Here is a 22,909-nt window from a genome sequence, read left to right on the forward strand (position 1 = left end):
GGCGGTTTTAGTTTTATGGGAGCTATAGTTTACTTTGACATCTGTGCAACTGAAAATGAATTCATGGCTTCATAAATAAGTTAAATTCCTGATTTCAACTTTATGTGACGACTCTGCAACCGGGCATAGATCTATAGTGAGGTTCACGTTATAATGGCAGTGAAGAAAGATAGGAGAAAAACGTTGCCAAGTCTCTCCATTTTACCACCAAGTGTATACAGCTGTTACTCAATTCATCCCATTAAATTTGATCTTATAATAATTATCATTTCCTTGATAAAATAATCAATTAAATGTCAAATTAATCAAAAACATAAATTTTTTCATAATTTGATTCGAAAATTTTCTTTCATAACTGAGATCAGATTTTTATTTTTATACAAACCTGAAATGGCGGCTAATTTAAAAAGCTACAACAATCTTAATTTCAAAACAACAGAAATTAAGTTATTTGGTAGGTATTCTATTCCAATTCCTTTTAAAAATAATAGAAAAATGGAAATCCTATTTGAAATAAGTAATTTCAATGGAAATAATTCTGGAATAACCTTTAAATATTATTTATACCGGTACGAGTAGGTCTAACCTATACGTGTAAGCTGACTGAAGCATGGATGAAGTCTAGAATGGTTAGTTATCAACTTTTAAAATGTCATTTCAGGTATTTTAATTTGTGTTTCTCATACGGTAATGTCTAAAAGTTATTTCATTGTTTCAAAAGTACATTTTAAATCAATTATACGACTTGTGTACTCAAGTATTTTGATAGAATGAAGAAAAAAATGGCGACTGATAATGAATTGTTCACTTTTATACAGTCGCTGTCAAAAGTAAATATAAAATATTCTGGCAAACTGACAACATTGCAAAGCTAGAGAGAGATAGCGCTATCTGTTTTGTTGTATGATAGAAAAGGACAGCAACAGTATTGTCAATCGTACACTGCCATTATAACATGGACCTCACTATAGTGACAACTGCCGTTCTGACTCAGTCTACATTTTCCGAATATCAGACACTGAAAAACGTGGAATAGCCAGCCTCACTGGCAAATTAATAACCAATATAAAATAGATCAACTTTACTGTAAGAGCAAGCCACAAGAGGCGTTTTTCCACTGGCGGCGGAGGAGTCGGAAGGCCAGGAAGCTCTCCGATTGGCTCATTATCAGCTGATTTGGTTGGCGTTCGGGAATCAGCTGATAATCAGCCAATCGGAGAGCTTACTGCCCTGCCGACTGGTTCAACGCCAGTGCAAAAACGCTTCTTGTGACTTGGTCCTAATTGCTCACCTCTTCCTCAGCCTCTCCCTTGCTAGCGTTGGCCTCATCTCCCGGTTGCTTAGCAACGCCATTCGATGACGTCACCACAACCTTCCTCCTATACTTGGCTAGGATGTCATCAGATGTATCTGCAAACAAAAATATGTTAATTGATGAATTAAATTTAAAACAAATAATTAATAAAAATTAAAACTATCCAATTAAAAACAAACACAGGTGTTTATCTCAATTTCAATATAATATTTAAATTTCATTTTATCAGCTGAGCTTTAGTGTTTACAAGTTTGTGTTTCTTGAATGGTTCCAAATTTTCTTAAATAACTCAATATTATTCGTTATAAGTGGAATATTCTAATCAATTTATTAATTCAAGCCATCTAAATTCAAAATTTATAGTTTTTCATGTTTATTTCAGACTAAAATTTTATAAAAATTGTACAAGTGAAATTCTAACCTTATCTTGGACTTTGTCACCTATAAATTTGGAAGAAAATAAGCACAAGGACTATCTTATTATTTTATCTACCAATGTTATTACATTAGTGTTATTTGCATTGTAAATAAATAAATAAATAAAATATTAGAACAGCTTGTGGACTGACTTTACTCGCCTCAACCTTAGCTCAATATAAACAAATTGTAATTCAAGAGAAAAATTAGAAACATTCTAGCGATCTAATCGCCAAAATTTATAGATATGGAATGAAGTGAGTTCTTATGACTCTTTGTTGGAAGGGACTCCCTTTCAGTTAGCTGACCTGAATGAATCATTTAAGCTGTTAATCGGCCTCTCAAGACTATCATACTTCAGCCATAGATATGAAGATAAATGTCAAGTGATTTATAGATGTAATGTATACTTTCATTTCAGATACAATCATACCAATTCAGCTTATTACTACAAGGTTTTCCTCTCTTTTTTTTATCAATCTCTTTATTCAAGACATACAATGTATATTGTACATGAATGCGTCATCTCATTAAAAAATACTTCTAATTCTTAAATATAAAACTAGAGAGATAGAAAGAAACACAACAAAAAAGAGACAATACAATAACAAACAAGGTAGGTAATGTATCCCTAATTCCCCTTGTAATGGGGTAATTAAATATTATGGGAATATATTGTAATGGGGTAATTATTATTGGTAATTGGGGTTATATTATAGGGTTGTGAGAACAACCCTAGACATTATGGTAACAATTTATAATGGGGGAATCGCTTGGCTTGCGAGAGGTTAAATTGATCTAACTCTATAACTCATGAGAAAGGAACTATATTTTAAAAGAATAAACAAAAACAGATTATATTTTTGAGAACTAAGTAATCGATTTAATTAAATTGTAACTCAAAATGAAACTGGAAGTTTAAATAAAATAATATTAAGAAAACTTTTCAAACAAACAATAGACAATAATTACAGGATTTGCCTTCAATAAAAAAAGATGAATAATATATAATAATGAAATTGATAATATTTGCAACTCACTGAACCAGGCAAATGGTGTCTGGGAACAGAGGGGTAGAGCCGGGCCCGATTATCTGCTGTAGATAGTTGCAGGTCCCGTCCTCGTAACCGACTGCCAGAGGCATACATTTTTTCAGTCCAATTTCACTTGTCATGAATTTTCACCGTCGTCGACACTTTCAATTTTTAAACAATGGATGCTCTCGGATTGTGAAAATTCATGTCAAATAATCGGCTACATTACACCCCGGTAAAATTATTCAAAACTATAAGTTTCTAACTCTATTAGGTACTTTTTCAACTCGATAAGTCCATCATAACTTCCATCTCTTCCATACCCGGAGTTTAAATTTATTAATATAATTTTATGGATGTTTAGTCACGAGAAAAATGTTAAAATCGCAGATGCGTGAAAAAGAAATAGAGAACTGCACTCATGTACTCTGTTTCACATTTTGCTTTATACTAGAAGGCAGAGCAACTAACCTGACGTACTCTTCACTATACTGAAATCCACGTTATAATGGCAGTATTCTATTAACATTGGTGTTGCTATCCTTGTCTATCATTCGACAATACAGATAGCTCTATCATTTTCTAGCTCTGTACCTTTGCCAGATCGTTTTTCAACAATGTAGACATAACAATAAAATATTCAATCTCAATCATGAAAATTGATTACAAAATTATTGAAAAATAGGCTACAATTTCTTGCTTAATAAAATATGATGGATTATTTTAAACGAGAATGAACAGTTTATATCACATCAATTAATCTGTATCATCGATTTCACCGATCATGTTTGGGTAGAGGGTCCTGGTCAAATTACTAAGGTAATTTCTTTGCAAAAGGTAAATACATGACATGTTCTATGAAAGTACATAAAATCGTAAAAGATTCATGCAATAGCAATAGAAATTTTGGAATTCATAAAAAGCTACAGTATCTATTATTGTATTTCTCTTTTCTTCTTCTGTTGTATAAATAAATAAATAAATAGGCCTATATCGTAAATAAATAAAACTACACTTTATAATCATACTATACCGTAGTATAATATAATAGGAACTATACCATGACTATTATTACACCTTTGCAGTTCCATATCCCGAGAAAAACCAAAAGTATCTCAAATTTGGCTGAATTTGCACCATAAAAATAAAAGCTTGACCTGTGACATGTTAAAGACAAAATGCTGGCGCCCTTATAGTGAAGTCCACGTTATAATTACAGTGTTTGATTAGCAATGGTATTGCTATCCTTGTCTATCATTCAACAAAGCTGATAGCGCTATCCTTGTCTATCATTCAACAAAGCTGATAGCGCTATCTCTGTCTTGTTTATTTGCTCTGTTGCTATATCGTCTTTTAACAATGTAGAATTCATAATTATTTGAACAAAATATTTGATCTTAATTATGAAATGATTGAAAAATATAATTGCTTTCTTAATAAAATATAATCTATTATTTTAAATGAACAGTTAATATTACATCAATTAACCTGTATCAGCTACCGTCTATAGAAGGCATTGACAAGACAGAGGATCGGCAACGTTGTTCTTCTATCTTTCTCCCTGCCATTATAACGTAGACCTCACTATAGACATTTTTCTATTGACTGAATTATATGTTTGAATTATCTTGTTTAAATCTCTATTTAAACAAGATTCTGTCACATCGTTAGTTTGTGAATCATAAAGAAGAAATATCTTCCAAATATCCAAATATCTTTTACCTTTAGATGGGCCGTCCCATCCGGAACCGATTTCGTCCGAACTAGCATCGGCCGAAAACTACCGAACTCGTCCGAACGATCCCCCAACAAAGAAAGCTATAGATGCTCGCCCATTACAACAGGTTCATACGGCCGTGCACGGCCGATCAATTTTTCGATCCGAATTGAATAGGATTTTTCGGCTCTATCCGGCCGAACTAACTAGTCCAGCTGAGACTAGACAACAACTAGTGTTCCTAAACTAAAATTGTTCTACAGTCTTGTTTGTCTTTGTTTTTTGAAGTTGTTCTGTGTCATAAAGATGTTTTACAAGCATTTTTCTATTTCAATGACGGCTGAAAATTCAACACATCATCATACTCTATGATTGTGTCATAGCTTTCATCCACAAATAACCCTCCAAAGTCATCAAACAATATCATTTTAAGTTTTTAAGATAGAATACTTCTATTTTTGTTAATATTTAGTTAATAAATAAATATTTAATAATGATTTTTGTATGATTATATGAATACCTGTGAATTTAAACTGTTATTTTGATGTGTTACTGAAATAAATAAATAAATAAATCTTTATTCAATGATGACGATTACAGAATAACAATAATCAAATATTGAATTCAACAAAAATGTGCAATGCACAGTCTTTGAATACAATACTGTTTGCTAAAGAGTGAACTTTGTCTGCATATCTCATAATTGAAAATAAAACCAGGAATTCGCTTAGCGTACACACATGAGATATTATAAACTGAAAATAATGCGAATAAATGAGTTAATGAGATTATGAGTTAATTTATTTATTTATTTATTTGATAGAGCGAACAATACAATAGTCGGAAAAGAAAAAACAGGCTATTGCCCAAAACTTCTTCAATTTCCTGATTTTGTCACAAATCGTCCAAATATTATGTAGGTTATGTTAATTAATATAAAATATTTTGTTACTAACAACAAAAAACTAAGAGAAAAAACCTGAATTCAAGTGGAAAATGTAGAAAATTCTACTGATGTGGGATTAGAAAGTAGAAATAATTGGGTTATAAATAATATATTGATAGTGTGATTGTGGAATGTAATAAATAAACAATAAATAATTGATAATTAGTAGGTAATTTCAAGTAGCATAATCTCATCGGAATCCATTCGATGGATGAAATCTTACAGACTTTGTAAGTAAACACACAAAGAAGAATCACTTTCCCTACTAACTAGCTAACCACTTCACGTTCTGGCAACCAGCCAACTAATGAACTGGACTGACGAAAACGGTTCCAATGGACGACCATATTCGGCCGAATTAACGGCCGGCAGATTCGTCCCATCCAACGGCCGAATGGATCGGTTGAATACGGTTCCAGTGGACGGTTACCCTTACTCAATCCTAATACATAAGATTGTAGATATAAATTATATGATTGGTGGAAACTGACCAATACGAGAAGGCGTAGGCTGGTCATCAGTGAGGAGATCTTCGGCCCCCCTAAAGGAGGAGGAGGCTGATGATGAGGAGCGACCCTTTGGCTTCTTGAACGGCAACTTGAACCTGAAGAAGCTGCGTCGCGATTTGCCGTCCTCGTCTAAAGATTCCTACCACAAACACAAAATACATTAAAAAATCTGGTGTGGTACACTCACACAACTTTCCTTGCTCATTGATCTATAAGCCTCACTCTTAAACGAGGATAATTAAATTTAGGGGAATAACATTATGCCGATTGGCGGTTAAATAATATTAAAACTACGATTATACTATTGTTATTAATTTCAGAGTACATTTTCCTTGTTTGTATTATTAAAATTTGAGGATTTTTTAAAAGTTGTCAAAACAGCTGTTCTACAAATAAAATATCGACTACGTGTTCTTTTGAATAAACTGCTCTACCTACCTACCTCATGCACGAGAAGGAGGTTACAAAGTCAATTTCTCAAGGATGGGGTGGACCCCCTGTTAGTTTCTCAGGGAGGAGACTCATGCCAGTTAATAGAACTATACAGGGTATGAATTTGAAAAAAATCGGTCATTTTTGAGAAAATTTTGATAGAAATTTAACAAAATTCATTCTTCTCAAGAATATTACAAAGCTCCTGCAATTTTCCCAGGAATGAGACTCATGCCAGTTGATAGGGCTTATAAATAGCTATCTTGGATATAAATTTGAAGAAAATCGTTAAAGCCGTTTTCGGAAAAACTGTGAAAAACATGGTTTTTTAGCCATTATCCGCCATTTTTTTCCGCCACCTTGAATTGAATTTTATTGAATTTCTTATTGTTGGATCCTCATGGTACAAGGACCTTCAGTTTAAAATTTCAAGTAAATCGGTTAATTAGGAATGGAGTTATTGTGTTCACAGACATACACACAGTACACACACACCCACATACAGACCAACACCCAAAAATCATGTTTTTGGACTCAGGGGACCTTGAAACGTATAGAAAACATGAAATTAGTGTACCTTAAAATTTTTTGGAAAGCAATACTTTCCTTACCTATGGTAATAGGGCAAGGAAAGTAATAATAGTGTTATAATTGTGAAATAGTGAAATTAAAATTATTCTATTCTATTAATACAATGGCAGAGAGATGGTTCGATGGCAGAGAATAGAAGAGAGTGGAGGGCTGCTGCCATATAGAAGGACCTGCTTACGAGCAGAAAACTACAGACAGATTAATACAGTACAGTCATTATACAAGGTGCGCCAGAGAAACTTATTTATTTGAAAGGTCAATAAAAACAAAAGTAGGCCTACTTCAGATATTGTTTTAATTTTTTAATATGAGAATACAATATCTCAATTTATTCCATGGAGTCTTGAAAATGAGATCAGACCAATGGCGACCCCCATTGCGCATACACTGATGAAGTCGATTTTTGAAATTTCGTTGCAGTATATCACTCGGTATGTTGGCAACGGAGTCGCGAATGTTGTTCTTGAGGTGTGCTATGGTCCGTGGTCGATCGACATAAACTAGGGATTTCAAATAACCCCATAAAAATTCGCATTGAGGAAACGCATGTGGAAATGAGCCTTATCAAATGACCGCGTCTTCAGGCAGGTTGTCAATCAGCATATCACATGCATTTTGACGGACAACAAAATCGCGTTCAGTCAATTATTGAACAACAGCCAATTTATAGGGATGAAGTTGAAGGTCTTCATGGAAAATTCGTCGAACAGTGGAGTCAAAAATTGCCATAGCAGCTGCGTGTTTGCGAGCTGAACGCCGGGGAGAACGCACAACTGACTGCCTCACTCTTTCAATATTTTCTGGACTTCTGATGGTTCGTTGAAGTCCATTTCTGGGTTTAGCGACACTTCCACACTCCTGAAATGAGTCCGCCAAACACTCCGACAGAATCGAATTATGACCAGGAACGAGTCTGTGGGGAGGAATTTCATCAAATCGAGCGCGGAAGTTGATCGACCATCAGTAAAGAAGCTCTCAACTGCGAAGGCCCGCTGCTCTCTAAACCAGAACATGATGGCTAATTTATTTGGGGGAGGATAAACTAGAGAACTTCCCCCTCCAGATGCGCCCCAGTCATTATATTAGTATTAAAAGTATGGATTATGCCAAGTTGTCAATTCCAAATACCAACATAATTAATGCGACAAAGTGCTAAGGAAAAAACTCATTACTGCTTATAATAGTTTAGAATTAGAGGCACTTTTAAACCCACTGGTGAGGTTCACGTTATAATGGCAGTAAATTGATAAACATTGGTGTTGGTATCCTTGTCCATCATTCGACAAAGCAGATAGCGCTATCATTTTCCAGCTCTAGATCGTTTTTTAGCAGATAGTACTAATCTGCTTTGTCGAATGATTGATAGACAAGGAAAGAAACACCAATGTTAATCAATTATTCCATTACAACGTGGACCTCACTTTATTCACTGTATGGTTGTTGGTACCTTATCGCCCCTCTCAGCAGTCTTATCGAAGGAAATGCTCTTTGGAATGGCCCCGGTTGACGTGGAAGGCATAGGCTTGCAGCTGGTTGCGCCGCCACTGGCCGACTCCACCATAACCACACCACCGTTCAGCACCAGTGGAGTGCCCGGCAGGCTCAACTCTAAAAAATGAAAAATTAATATTGACAAGCTATTTTTCAACAAAGAACACAAGAAAATCAACTGTAATTTATATATTGAGGTCCATGTTATAATAGCAGTGGAGAATGATAGGAGAAAAACGTTGCCGATCCTCTATCTTGTCAATGCCTTTTATAGACGGTAGCTGATACAGGTTTATTGATGTAATATTAACTCGTTAAAAAAAATCAATTATGTTTGCAATTTATGTAAGCAATTTATTTATGTAAGCAATAAATTATATTTTTCGATAATTTCATAATGAATTTTCATAATTAAGATGAAATATATTGTTAATTATTAATTCTACATTGTTAAAAGACGATCTGGCAACAGAGCAAAGCTAGAAAGCGATAGCGCTATACGTTTTCTTGAATGATAGACAAGGAAAGCAATACCTTTCTGCCATTATAACGTGGACCTCACTACAGTTAGATACATGAATATCTCACAGACATATTAAACTGGTTACTTTATAGATTGTTTTCAAGTAAACTAGTAGTTCTGTGAACAGTAGACCTCGCAGAGTCATCCACACTGTAATGTGACCAGTGCTGAAGGGCACCCCAAATAAAGTTAAAGGTAACTCAATACCTTGGCCCGGTTGCACAGCAGCCGGTTAAATTTTAACCGTGATTAATTTCACGAGAACCAATCAGAGAAGGCGTTTTTTAAAAGACGGCTTCTCTGATTGGTTCATGTGGACTGTTGTGCAACCGGCACTTTATCGTTAAACATATCCATGATAGAAACTGAAAATTTATCTACAATCTACAATAATATTATAATACCTTATGGATCGATGAGTGTCTCAAATGGGACATCCATGTAAACTTCCTATGTAAGAGACTAAAATACCTATCTTATAAATTGAAAAATGTGCTATCTTTCTCAGAATGCAAACAGGTATATACGGCACTAGAAGAATCCCTAATGCGATATGGTTTAATAGTTTGGGGTGGGACTTTCGATACCCATATTAGAAACCTTTTTCTAATACAAAAATTCATCATAAAGACAATTTTAAAGAAACCTAGAACTTATGATAGTAAGATTTTGTTCAGTGAGTTTGATGTTAAAACTATACAACAGTTATATCTTAGTTGCATAACAAAATACAGTTTTAAATACGAGCATAATTTCCCTCTAGCCGATGACATAAATTATAATCTTAGACCTAATACAATAAGAAAATATGAAATATATAACACCAACTCAGCTCTTCTTAGAAGGCAACTTTACTACATTAGCAGTAAATTCATAAATATAGGTACTAGAAAGTGAATTTCCACTTAATAATTTCCGAAATAATAAACACAGGAAAAGAGCCATAGAGGCATGGCTGAACTTGAATTATTTCCAATCGTTGACTTTTATACAATAATCAACTTCATATTATAAATTATATTTTCGAACACTTCATACTCTAAATTCAAGTTTATGTATTACATCCCTGATTAAGCTGATTTACGACTCACACTGGCGCACAAGGAATCTTCCTTTTGCCGGTGTTTTTGCCTCACCTACTGTACTTATGCATGTGAACATAAATTAAATCTTCATTCAATAACTATTATTTATAATATAAAGGATATCATTTCGCTATTATATCTAATTAAATAAATGTATGTATCTTGGTTTAAGTGCAGTAGCATATACTTATATTTATTTTTTGTAAAGCTTTTTTGTATTTTGATTTTGGCAAATAAATTCATTCATTCATTCAATAAAGGAAAGAATTGGCTTAATCACTTACGGGATAGAAAATTCACTAATGACGCATCACCACGTCTGAACTACTCAACTGATTAACTTGACATTTTGCATATGGATTCTTAATTCACCGAGGATGGTTATAGGCCTACTTTAAATTCTTCAAGATTTCAGTAGATCAAGTTTTCAGTTTGTCAGGTTCTCAATTAGACCCTTGCAGAGCACGGGCTACCTGCTAGGATCAACTAAAAGGAACACAGTAAGAACAATAAAAGGAGTAACTCAATTCCAATTGGAAAAAAATACTAATCAAACTAGAAAACAATACTAATTAAAAACAATTAGGACTAGAGCAACTCAATTACACATTTTTCTACATTTAATTTTCTTATTTCTAATTTCTCTACCTAGTTGTATTTCTAATTTTCTTTGTATTTTCAATCTATTAATGTAATGGAAGCAAAATGGATATTTGATCTGTTGCTTCATCATATTCTTGTTTTCAATAAATGAATAAAGCAGCACAGTAGATGACAAAACAGGAAACATCAAGCATTGGTTGACAATAGTGGAAGAGTGGTTTGGCCTTCGCTCGACAAAAATCGGAGCGATGGCCAACGAAGACCAATGAAGGCTTGCGCTGGCAAACCACCCATCCACACGCTGCCGCTCGTCATTTGTACTCATTGGGCAAGAGTGTGGATGCGCTCATAATCGTTCGTACGCATTGGGCAAGAGTGTGGATGCGCTCGTCGTATGCATTGGACAAGAGTGTGGATGCGCTCGTCGTATGCATTGGGCAAGAGTGTGGATGCGCTCGTCGTACGCATTGGGCAAGAGTGTGGATGCACTCGTCGTACGCATTGGGCAAGAGTGTGGATGCGGCATAAATACTAGCCTACTAACCTTGTTGTGCCTTGAGCCTAGGCTCAGAACTGCTACTGCTGCTGGTCGAAGCTAGGCTTGCCGTGCTCAGGCACACAATTCCCCCTCCACTCGCCCCGCTACCACCTGCGACCACGCCCGTTTCACTCTCCTCCATCGAAACCTGAACACAAAAGTGGTGTAATAGTTTGAGGGGGGATATTTACCACTACCCCACACCTGACATCATTTGTAACGGTGGGAGCCCAGGGGGACTTTGTTAGCCCCACATTTTGTAACAAGAAAAAAATATAATAATTGTTTTCTTAAATCTCTTCTTAACTATAAACCTGTTTAAATTATTTGAATCCAAGGTTGCACGGTCACACGGTTCAAATACATTTCTAAATACGTTTGCATTAATTTCATTACGAAATCCAAGCCAGTACAATGTAAATGCTGGAAGACTGCAATAATTTGGATGAATAAGAAGCAAGTTAGCAAATCTTTTATATCGATGCAACATTTAGGTGCTTACTTGGTATATGAATATATTCTTAAACAATCAAAAACAAGGTTTACTAGAGTTCATATTGGAAAAATTTAGTTCAATTTTGATCAGTTCAACAACCTGAGAGAAAGGCACAAAAAAACTACAATTCAAACCTCTCATTATTCACTATATTACAGTAGGAAGGGTTTACAATTCGTTGCCAGCCAAGTTAAAGGAAGCACAGTCACTTGGCCTATTTGAAAACAGCACCAAGGACTAGCTGATTTAATCTAACTTTGAAAATGAAGATGAGAAAATTCTTCATTAGGACTTTTAAATCCTCTCTACCACTCAACCTCAAAAACTTTGCAGAACATTTGACAACAAATAATCACAAGTTCACAGTTGAGGAAAATGTTTAGTTTCTGCATGTTAATAACTAGTAGTTCTGTGAACAGTAGACCTCACGCAGTATTCTCATCCACAAGTACCTGATGTCAACTGTTTTAAATGTTAACAAACTCGGTTCACGTTTGAATTTGTATTCCATATGATATAATTCATCCAGTTCCGTGATGATCTTTCTATCTGATGAAAATTAATTTTTTAGAATCAAAAATATTATAATTTCTACAGCATTATTTAGTTCATTTGTTTATTTTTATTCATCTATTAAATTAGTTTTTTCGAATGTGAGAATATTGATACTGATGGGCACGCATAATAATAACATGACTGCAAAACAAAATATTGAAACCAAAGACCTTAAAGCTGCGATTAGACCAAATTTATTAAAAAAATGTTAATAACTGAATCCTTATAGATTATATTAGATTGAACATAACTTATCATACACATGATGAACATATGTGTTTGTCAACTTCCGTTCAATCTAATAGAATCGATAAGGATTAAGTTATAACCATTTTGTTAATAACTTTGGTGTAAACCCAGCATACCTCTTTAATGTCTTTGATTGAAACTATAGACCTTATAAAAATACAGTAATAGACTGGCTTCTCCACACATCTGTGTAATCACTTGTCAGCTAATTTATGATGAATAATTCTATAGTCTGATTTTTACTCTAATATTGGCGTATGAAGGAGCTCCTTTTTCCTTTTATAATATTATCCTTGAAATGCAAAATTTCCAAAAACCTTGTATATACGTCGACGCGCAATTTAAAAGGAACATACCTGTCAAATTTAATGAAAAACTATTACCGCGTTTCGCCGTAAATGCGCAACATATAAACATTTAAACATTCAAACATTTAAACATTAAGAGAACTGCCAAACCGTCGACTTGAATCGTAGACTTCACTTCGCTCGGCCAACAAAACTAAGAATTTAGTTTTAACATTGTAAGCATACATTAGTCAATAGTTTTTCTATTTTCATATTTGTTTTATTATATTTTACTTGTTTTCTTGGTTCTTATTTTGTACTGAAAGTAAATTTTTATTATCATGGCGAGTCTGTTGCTTGAGCCGCCATTTTGTGACACCGTTCGAATAGAAGAATATCTTTATTAGCCTCAATAGTACATCACAATTTGACATATAGGCCAGTCAACACAATACAATACAGCACAATAAAAACGGTCAATAAACCACTACAATGAACAGTCAAAGTAGTACATTGGATTGTCAAGTGGGAGGAGACTGTCTAGCTGGGCCAATGACAGGCGTTCATGCCCTTGACCAATAGCAGTACTCGCCTACTAGTATAAATTCTGCTGCTCTTGTATTTAGTTTTAGTTTATCAGAGATTGACAATGGTGTAACAACCGAAACCGGTCTTTCTATCTATCAATAAATCTGTGTTTTTTGAAAATTTCTTAGTATTTTTATTTAATATTATTTTTTGTCAATCATATGACGATTGACAATGTTATTTTGTAATAATCAATGGCATGTTTCAATAATAAACAATAAAAGACATAGATAAAAACTTCAGAAACTTCAAAGATAAAATGAACATCTCAAAGGAAACTACCAGAATACTCGTTTTGTCAATGCCTTCTAAGGGCCAAGCCACATGAAGCGTTTTTTGGAATAGCGACGGACGAGTCAGCAGGGCAGGTAGCTCTTCGATTGACTGATAATCAGCTGATTCCCAAACTCAAGTATACAGAGTGTTCTAAAAAAGGCGCCCATACGTCAGGGCAATCCTCAGATCAAAAGAAGAAAAAAGTTCTAATTAACATAGGTCCGTAAATGCTTAGCTACCAAGTTATACAGGTTGAAAGATTTCGTCAGAATTTCAGTTCCCCTGCTGAAACGAAGCCCTACGGGTATTTGTTGGTTGTTAATTAAGATGTACAATTCAGCGTATTTTACGTAAAATTAACTGAAAAAATTGAATAAAACCGTTTCCAGACCTGTAGCTACATTAATTTTCAAGATATGTGACGAAATACGCGAAACTTGATCCCGAAAAACAAGTTCCATTAAGTTTTGAAGCAGATTTACTACGTTAAATGTACAATAAACACAGAATATTTTTCCATAGAACGTGTAGAAAATTAGATTTTGAAGAGAAAGATGTAGAATAAGTCATGATAGACAAACGAAACCTTAAAAAAGTAATCCTTGATAACATACAAAACGCATGAAAAATTGAGAGCTTAACAGATTTTTGTCTATTATTTGTCATTCTGTGTAACGTGCATTATTTAAACGCCTGAGAAAACACTTTGTATGGCTTGGCTCTAAAGGTCCAATTCCTAAACGAACATTGACAACATACTGTCCAGCACACTGTCTTTTATACGCTGATGATGTAAGTATTTTATTGAAAAGTAATAGTCTGAAAAGTAACGTTACAATCTGAAAGTAGAAGAGCTCTTCAGAAACTAGAAGAATGGCTGGCCTCAAATATGTTGGTACTAAATTACAATAAAACTAAGCAGATTCCATTCAGGACGGCTCGGGAAGCAGTATTGGATACGAGAGATGGAAACATAGGTTCAGCAAACGAGGCAAAGGTACTTGGAGTAGTGCTGGACTCTGAACTCTCCTGGCGACCTCATTTAGACCAGCTAAAAAGCAAACTAAACTCAGCAGTATTTGTTCTTAGAACCGTGAAAAAATTGCTGGATGCAGGAACGCTTAGAAGTGTTTATTTTGCTGTGTTCCATTCTCTTCTTTCATACGGTGTTATATTTTGGGGCAATTCAACTCATGCAATACATATATTTAGGATTCAAAAGTGGGCAGTTAGAGTGATGGTGGGTGAATCTATTAGAGCAAGTTGTAGAGATTATTTCAAAGAGTTAAAGATTCTCCCACTACCAGGTGTATATATTTTAGAGGCTCTTTGTTTTATTGATAGGAATAAAGATAGGTTCAATACAGGAGAGTTGTTCCACACATACAATACCAGATATAGACAAAACCTCAGAGACGACATTCATCGAACTGTTATGTATGAGAGGGGGGTAAAGAGTGCAGGAATTCGGCTTTATAATTCATTGCCAACACGCATAAAAGCTCTTACAGGTGAAAAGTTCAGAATTAAGGTGAGGGAGGAGTTGTTGCAGGGTTGTCCTTATTCCAGTGAGGAATTCTTTTTGCATTATAGAATGCAAAGATTGACGACTTAGATTATAATTGACAAATCCTTATACCCCTTTCATAGGTGGTCAGTGGGATGAAAAAAATGAAATGAAATACAAGAACATAAGTAATGAGTCATTCATTACAAAAATTAACCAACGTTACATTCAAATAGAATGGAAAATAATCAGAAAGTACTTACTTCTTGACTGGAGGTTTGCTGTGACAACTTTGGAGTGTTGAGACTGGAGGATGATGGAGCCAGAGATGACTTCAAGTCAGACACTAGGGGTGGTCTGTCACGCTCTTCCGATAAACTCAGGGATCCGCCAGCTAAATTATTACAAGAAAACACACATTAGTAAAACAAAAACATAGTCCAGCATTCTTGATAGATGTAGCCATACTAAAAGCACAAGGAGAGGTGAGGTCCACGTTATAATGACAGTGGACAAAGATAGGAGAACATCGTTGCCGATCCTCTGTCTTGTCAATGCCTTCTATAGACGGTAGCTGATACAGGTTTATTGAACGGTTCATTCTCGTTAATCAATTATATTTTATTAAGCAAGATATTATATTTTTCAATGAGTTCATAATGAATTTTCAAAATTAAGATGAAACATTTTGTTAATTAATTGTTAGTTCTACAATATCGGGGACCGAGCTTCGGTCTGGAGAACAAAATCATAAAAAATGTATAATGAAAGAAGAAATTATAATAACATTCATACAGAAAGGTTCTATCTAATCACAGTAAAATGAGATTAATTCCCAAAGCGAAGGCAAAAATTTCCCTCACAAAGGCCCACTTGCACAAAAGCCAATTAGATTTTAATCCTGATTAACTTCACGTGAACCAAATCAGAGAAGACCATTTCAAAAAGATGGATCTACTGGAATTAATCAGGATTGAAAATAACCCGGCTTTTTTGCAACCGGCACCAAGTACCTGATTGAATGATTAAAAAAGTTCAACAGCTGAGTCATAGTTTTGACACAGTCCCACACACATGAACTCGCTCACTCACTTCCATCACCAACAGACGACGAAATAATTATTATCAGCTGTTTTTCCAAGGATGATTAATAATTATGAATTATCCTTTTAATGTCCTTCAGCGAGTTTTCCAAGGGATGAGACCTAGTTCAATCGAATCTTTATATTATAAACCTACTATGTTCTGAATTTTGTGAGTATCGTTAGAGCCGTTTTCGAGATCCAGTGAAATACAAACATATAAACATCTAAACATATAAACATAAAAACAGAAATTGCTCGTTTAATAGTATAGGATTTTTGAAAGACGATCTGGCTACAGAGCAAAGCAAGAAAAAGATAGCGCTATCCGCCTTGTTGAATGATAGACAAGGATAGCAATACCATTGCTAATCAAACACTGCCATTAAAACGTGGACCTCACTACAGTGTTTTGACTACTTGTCGATTACTGTCTACTTGACGAATAGTGTTCAGCCGATTACTGTCGACTACTGTCTATTATTAATGTTTTGGCTGGGTGATAGTGTAAGAACGGCACAGTATAAAAAACTACCAGCGTCACATAGCTTTACGAAGAATAACTACTAGGACTATCGGCTTCAGTTAACAGTGAAATTTAGTACATAAACGGCCTATACCATGGGATATCTTCTTATGCTATCTTTTTTCTATGATATGAATGATAAATTAGATCTAACAAATGAATGAATGAATGAATGAGAACTGACCAGATCTGGACGGAACACTGGCGCAATCTAGCGTGCGACGTCGAAACGATCCCCCTCTCAGTCCCCCTACCCCTGAGGCGGCCCCCCCTGCTCCCTCCACTCTGGTCGGCGACACGGGCACAGACAGTCTTTCGTTCTCCTCTCTGATTGGCAGCGATCGGCACCCGAATCCTGTCAACAACCAATCACAATAGCTACAATTAAATAATCGCAAGATAAATGTAGTCATGAAAGTACACGTCAAAAAAGCTGCAATTAAATACTCACGAGATGAAAATGTAGGTAGAATAAAATACAGCAACCATGCAAACAAATCTGAGTGTGAACTTTGATACACTTTCAATTTGATAAAAATAGAGATTTGGATATATTTTTCAATTTATTTGTCATCAAATTACAAATCAAGTAGACAAAGTGAAATGAAGTTATTGATAAATAGTAGGGCTACATGAATCTAGTAGTGCTTAGTCATAATCATAATTTTCCTAACATCTAAAGATGTTGAGAATTGTTGCATATAGAAAACGAATCTAGTACTAGACGTAGATATGGGGTGAGGCAAGTAGACTATATATGTGTCTAGTGTGGGTGGTCTTATTTATAGAACATGGTACTTTTCCAAATTGAAAAAAAACTGGAACCTGGTCTGAAAAATTAGTCATTAGGAGCCGAAACATACGAGCCTTTTTTCTCGAGGCATGGCACAACAGAACAGGAAGCTCTCTGAATTGCTGATTGGGTTGGCTTATCGCGAATCAACCAATCGGAGAGAGCCTCCAGACCTGTCGTGCCGAAACGCATCGTATGTTTCGCCCTAAAGGATAAAAGAGATGAAATTGAAGATAGCAACTATTGAAACAAACATAATTAATTCTTTTACACAACAAAATACCACACATCAGAGATTGGAGACGAAGCTATCTCTAGATTCTGCGTATGACATCATCCCCACACAGAAAAACGGGGATCTTAAGGTATGATCACATTGGATGCACTTATGAGCAAGTTCACGCTAGACCATGCATGACTACGCGTGTGTGGTGATGAGAAACAAAAGCTGTAAAGAATACAATCATGTAGCAACTCACACTGAACGAAACTAGCAAGTGAAAGTGCCCAGTGTGAGTGTTCCCATTGTTCTTCCAAATTATGTTTCTCATCCTGCATGCTTGGTCATGCGCTTTTCACTCCCCGATGATAAAGAGTTTTGAGGTGAACTTCATTTCACAAGTTTTACCTGTACCGAGATTTTCGAGAAAATAAAAAATTTCAATTTTTCATGATTTTCATGATGGTGTTACATCATGGATTTTCGAGAAAATAAAAAATTTCAATTTTTCATGATTTTCATGATCTGTACCGAGATTCGTAGATGTGAAATACTTCTTCTGTATTGAACTTGTGTTGTAAAATTAGTAGAATTGATGGTGATGTTGTGAAATCTCTCCATAATAAGAAAACAAAGATATTGTCAAATTTCACTAAAAATTTATTAAAAACTTTAAAACAGAACCATGGTTTCACGTAGTTAACCAACGCATCATCAGCTGTACTGAGGAATGAGGATACAGAAACATTCTTAATCTAATCTTAGTAGTCTAGAGCTCCTAAATAATTGGGTGGCAATAACTAAAGTAATCAAAGTAATGAATATTATACATGATATCAAAATATATACACCTTTGTAATTATTTTCTAGGTAAAATTAAATTTCCTTTTAGTGAAAGGGACTATTTTTTTTTTTTGACCACTCTATACAGCTGGTCTGTTACTCTGTCTCTGACTCGAAGACTGTCTATCATGTCTTTGGTATTTGGCTTGACAATCTATAGGCTATTTGAGAAAAAATTTACTTGAAAGGTTATATTTCAAACCTTTAAAAATTACAGCAAAATAAAGTTTAACACAAATTTCAATGATAAAAATGAGTTGAATTCCAATGTCATAAATTCAATTCAACAGTCCTATATTGGTTATATTATATTATGTACCAGAAAACCTTGAGAAATAAGATGGAAAATATACAGAATGGCCATATAGGCTACAATAGCTCATTACTTACAAAAATGAGGAACTTGAGAATAAAATGGAAGTATACAATTCAAACAAGGTTTGTTTGATCAAGACTACTCTAATCTGTTGAACTTTAATCGAGTTTTTGGCTAATGGTTATGTGTGCCTATTCATATTCTTTCTTATTATTTTCTTATTAACTTGTGTTGTTGTTTCCTCATAAAACGAACTAACACAAAGATATAGAGCCTAGGCAATAGAAAAATCAACTCAAAATATAGAGACTAGGCAACGGAAGGACTTTCAATTCTTGAAAAATCAGTCGACAACTGGTTTGTTTCTTTTACCATTAATCTCAATGCCCATTTACTGAGCTTTAGAATCAGATACTGTTATGTAAGCCGCGTCCAGACTATGCCGATCGACAAAGTCGATCCGCACATGTCGATCGACACGTTCGATATTTGACTTGTACCACATACCACCGTAAATGTGGACTAGACGGGCAGCACACGCCGGTGTAAAGTGAATTTGAATTATAGTTTACAATAAATGAGTGACTCGGAAGACGCTGCAGTGGCGGCTGCTGCAATTATCATGATCGCCGTCGTCGCCGCCGCCCAAGGAGGTCTTGGGAAACGCCCAGCCTTGTCCGAGGCAGAAAAAAGTATAGTATACTTTTATACACCCATTTTAAAATGGAAAATTCTTGAGTAATTCTCGGTTTTCCACAGTAAAATTCCATATTTTCCAGGTAGAAAAAAATAAATAAATTCGTATGGCTTTTGTTGGTGGGGAGTTCCCTTTCGGGAATGTTCCACCGCCTGAATATATAATTTAAGCCGTCAATGGCCTTACGACTGTCATACTTCAGCCGGGACCGACAGTTTAACGTGCCCATCCGATAACACGGGAGTGATCTGGTTAAAAAACTTTTGGTAATGAGAGGGGTTCGAACCCGGGATCTCTATGCTGCTACGCAAGCACTCTATCCACTAGACCACGGATCACTCCAGGTAGAGTATCCGCGGTATTTGAGGAGCAATATACATTCGTAAAGAATTTATTATGGAAATCTTCAGTTTGATCTTCCAGGACGAATTGCGAATAGCATATTCAAATTTACAAATATATTGATAATTTTTGACATGACAAGAATATCGATGTCATTAGATATTTTTTAGGTTAGGCAGTTCAAAAAACATTGCCAATTATTACTGCTAGCCATCAAGATTTTTTTTAGTTTATTGTTACTCTACACTTCTTTACAAAATTAATTGAAATTTATAAAAAAAATCATGTGTATTTGGAAAAATTCATGTGGAATTCACGGTATTTTTCCCGGTTAGTAAAATCATGAGGAATTCAAGGTTTTCCCGGTAGGTGGCCACTCTTTATAATATTATGGATATATTAAATATAATAATATAAACTCAAAATAATTTTTAATAAAACGACAGTGTGAAATGTTGCGCAACCCGATTCAACCACTACCTCCGTCCACTGTGCTGATGTCGATTCGACTTCTTTGATCTTTCCACCACTACTGGATTCCTTCTCGCTTACCTCCACTTGGACCCGATTCTTCCACTACTGGATACCTACTCGCTCTATCTCCACTTGGACCAGATCTCCCACTACCAGTTCTTCCTCAATCTTCGTCTTATTCACCATTAGGATTATTCATCACCGGAGCTCCACACATCTACATCTTATTGTGTTTAGTGAATTTTGTTTTGAACTAGTGCTTTAAATAGTGAAGGGAGCCGAACTGTCAAGGCATGCTAAATGCACTCGAATCAAGAGACTTTTTCATTTAGGTTAAGTTTTATCAGTTTCATCCCCATTTTCCCCGTCATGTGTTGTTCTGAGGTCGGTTCACGATTGGTCTGCTGCTTCCATGATGCCTCTCACTGACACGTCAGCTCGCTCGCCCTCAAGTAGGTATGATTATTTCAATAATAGTAATAATGACGCAGGTATGTTTCTAGCAAATAAGCTCCACTCTTTCAAAAAACTTTTCAAGGCTGCTCACCTTAACGTACAATCCCTCAGTTGCCACATTGATGAACTCAGAGCAATCTTCCGTTTTCAGGACTTCAATATAATCGGAATTTCCGAATCATTTTTGAAGCCTAGTATTTCATCAAATTTTGTTGCATTGCCTGGATATAATCTTTTCCGGAATGATAGATTAAATAAAGCTTGTGGGGGTGTAGCAATTTATGTGAAAGAAGGTATCAAAACAAAAGTTTTAATCACATCGAAACAAGAGTATTGTTCCAGACCAGAGTTTATGCTACTTGAATTATCCTTATCTAGTACTGATAAATTACTCGTTGGTATCTGTTATCGCCCACCAAAAATAGGTCATTTCACAGATTTCGAAAGTGCCTTGCTTTCTCTTATGCCTTGTTATAACCGTATACTAGTTATGGGGGATATGAACACCGACTTGAACATGACAAATCGTAACTTTGACTACTTTCAACTGACTACAATTTTCCAATGCCTAAACATGACTATTTTACCTCTCGATCCAACTCATCATACTAATGAATCAGACACACTCATTGACCTTCTCATTGTTAGTGATCCCAATGAGGTTGTTCAAGCAGGCCAAATCTCAGTCCCAGCTATTTCTAGACATGATTTGATCTACTGTGTACTTTCCCATAAGATACCCAAGCCAGAACAGAAAATTATCACCTATAGAGACTTCAAAAACTTTGATGAAGCCGCCTTCCTGACTGATGTGGCTCAGACTCCATGGCATCAAATTGAAGCATTACCCTCAGTTGATGACATGGTCAAGACTTTCGAGAATTGGACTTTGACTTTGTATGACAAACATGCACCTTATGTGACAAGGAGGATTAATAGAAAACGACGAGTACCGTGGATGACTGAAGACATACTTAAGATGATGGGACGTAGAGACAAAGCACATAGAAAATTTAAAAAGACATTTGACTTGGACAGTTGATAGAGTATAGGAGCCTTAGAAATAGGGTTAAACAGGAATTACGGAACTCAAAGATTAGGTACTTGAATTCATTTATGACAAACAATAGACAAGACTCTAAATCACTTTGGCAGGGAATAAAAGAATTCGGGCTTGGCAAAGAGAAATCGAATCCACAAATTGACTTACCATTGAATAATATAAATGACCATTTCGTTTCACACTCTAACCAACGCGACGAAGTTGTCATTGCTAATCACATTGATGATCTTGAAGAGCAGGTTACAAACTTAGATTTACCAATCACTGATCAATTTCATTTCCATCCAATCTCAGAAGAAGACACTTTCAGAGCAATTCAACGTATTCATAGTAATGCTATGGGTGTAGACAAAATTCCTATTAAATTTATCAAGAAGATGTTATTTGCTGTTTTACCAACCATTACATACATTTTCAACAAGTCACTTGAAGAAGGCATTTTCCCTGAAAACTGGAAGTTTGCTCTGGTTCGCCCTCTAAATAAAGTTCCATCACCCAATAAAGTTGAGGATTTTAGACCAATCAGTATTTTACCTGCATTGTCCAAAGTGCTAGAAAGACTCATTCATGCTCAAGTTGTAAAATTTCTAGACAACAATGGTAAGCTTCATAACTTTCAATCAGGCTTTAGAAAATTCCATTCAACTGAGACAGCTCTGCTTCGTGTCACTGATGATATAAGGTTAGCTATGGACCAAAGAAAATGCACCATCCTCACCCTATTTGATTTTTCTAAAGCATTCGATACTGTTGATCATACAGTCCTTCTGAATAAGTTGGCTATTCTTGGTTTCAGTCACAACTCGTTAGTTTGGTTTAAATCCTATCTATTAGGTAGGAAACAATGTGTATCTGTCGGTGACAAAAAGTCAACTTGGAAAAATGTTATGCATGGAGTACCACAAGGTTCAATTTTAGGCCCTCTCCTCTTCACTTTG

The 22,909-nt window shown here is 35.3% G+C and overlaps 1 protein-coding gene across 1 annotated transcript in view; it reads right to left on the reverse strand.

Annotated features, from left to right (window-relative positions):
• Positions 1 to 22,909, reverse strand: part of LOC111049754 (GTPase-activating protein and VPS9 domain-containing protein 1) — a 96,782-nt gene that overhangs the window by 18,564 nt on the left and 55,309 nt on the right. The window contains exons 15-20 of the mRNA XM_039433413.1: positions 16,952 to 17,122; positions 15,423 to 15,553; positions 11,208 to 11,349; positions 8,409 to 8,569; positions 5,921 to 6,077; positions 1,292 to 1,410 (exon numbers count right to left, since the gene is read on the reverse strand). Coding sequence (XP_039289347.1) covers positions 1,292 to 1,410; positions 5,921 to 6,077; positions 8,409 to 8,569; positions 11,208 to 11,349; positions 15,423 to 15,553; positions 16,952 to 17,122 — 881 coding nt within the window. The remainder of the gene's footprint in view (positions 1 to 1,291; positions 1,411 to 5,920; positions 6,078 to 8,408; positions 8,570 to 11,207; positions 11,350 to 15,422; positions 15,554 to 16,951; positions 17,123 to 22,909) is intronic.

Source organism: Nilaparvata lugens, chromosome 7, assembly GCF_014356525.2.
Source record: "Nilaparvata lugens isolate BPH chromosome 7, ASM1435652v1, whole genome shotgun sequence".
Lineage (NCBI taxonomy): Eukaryota > Metazoa > Arthropoda > Insecta > Hemiptera > Delphacidae > Nilaparvata > Nilaparvata lugens.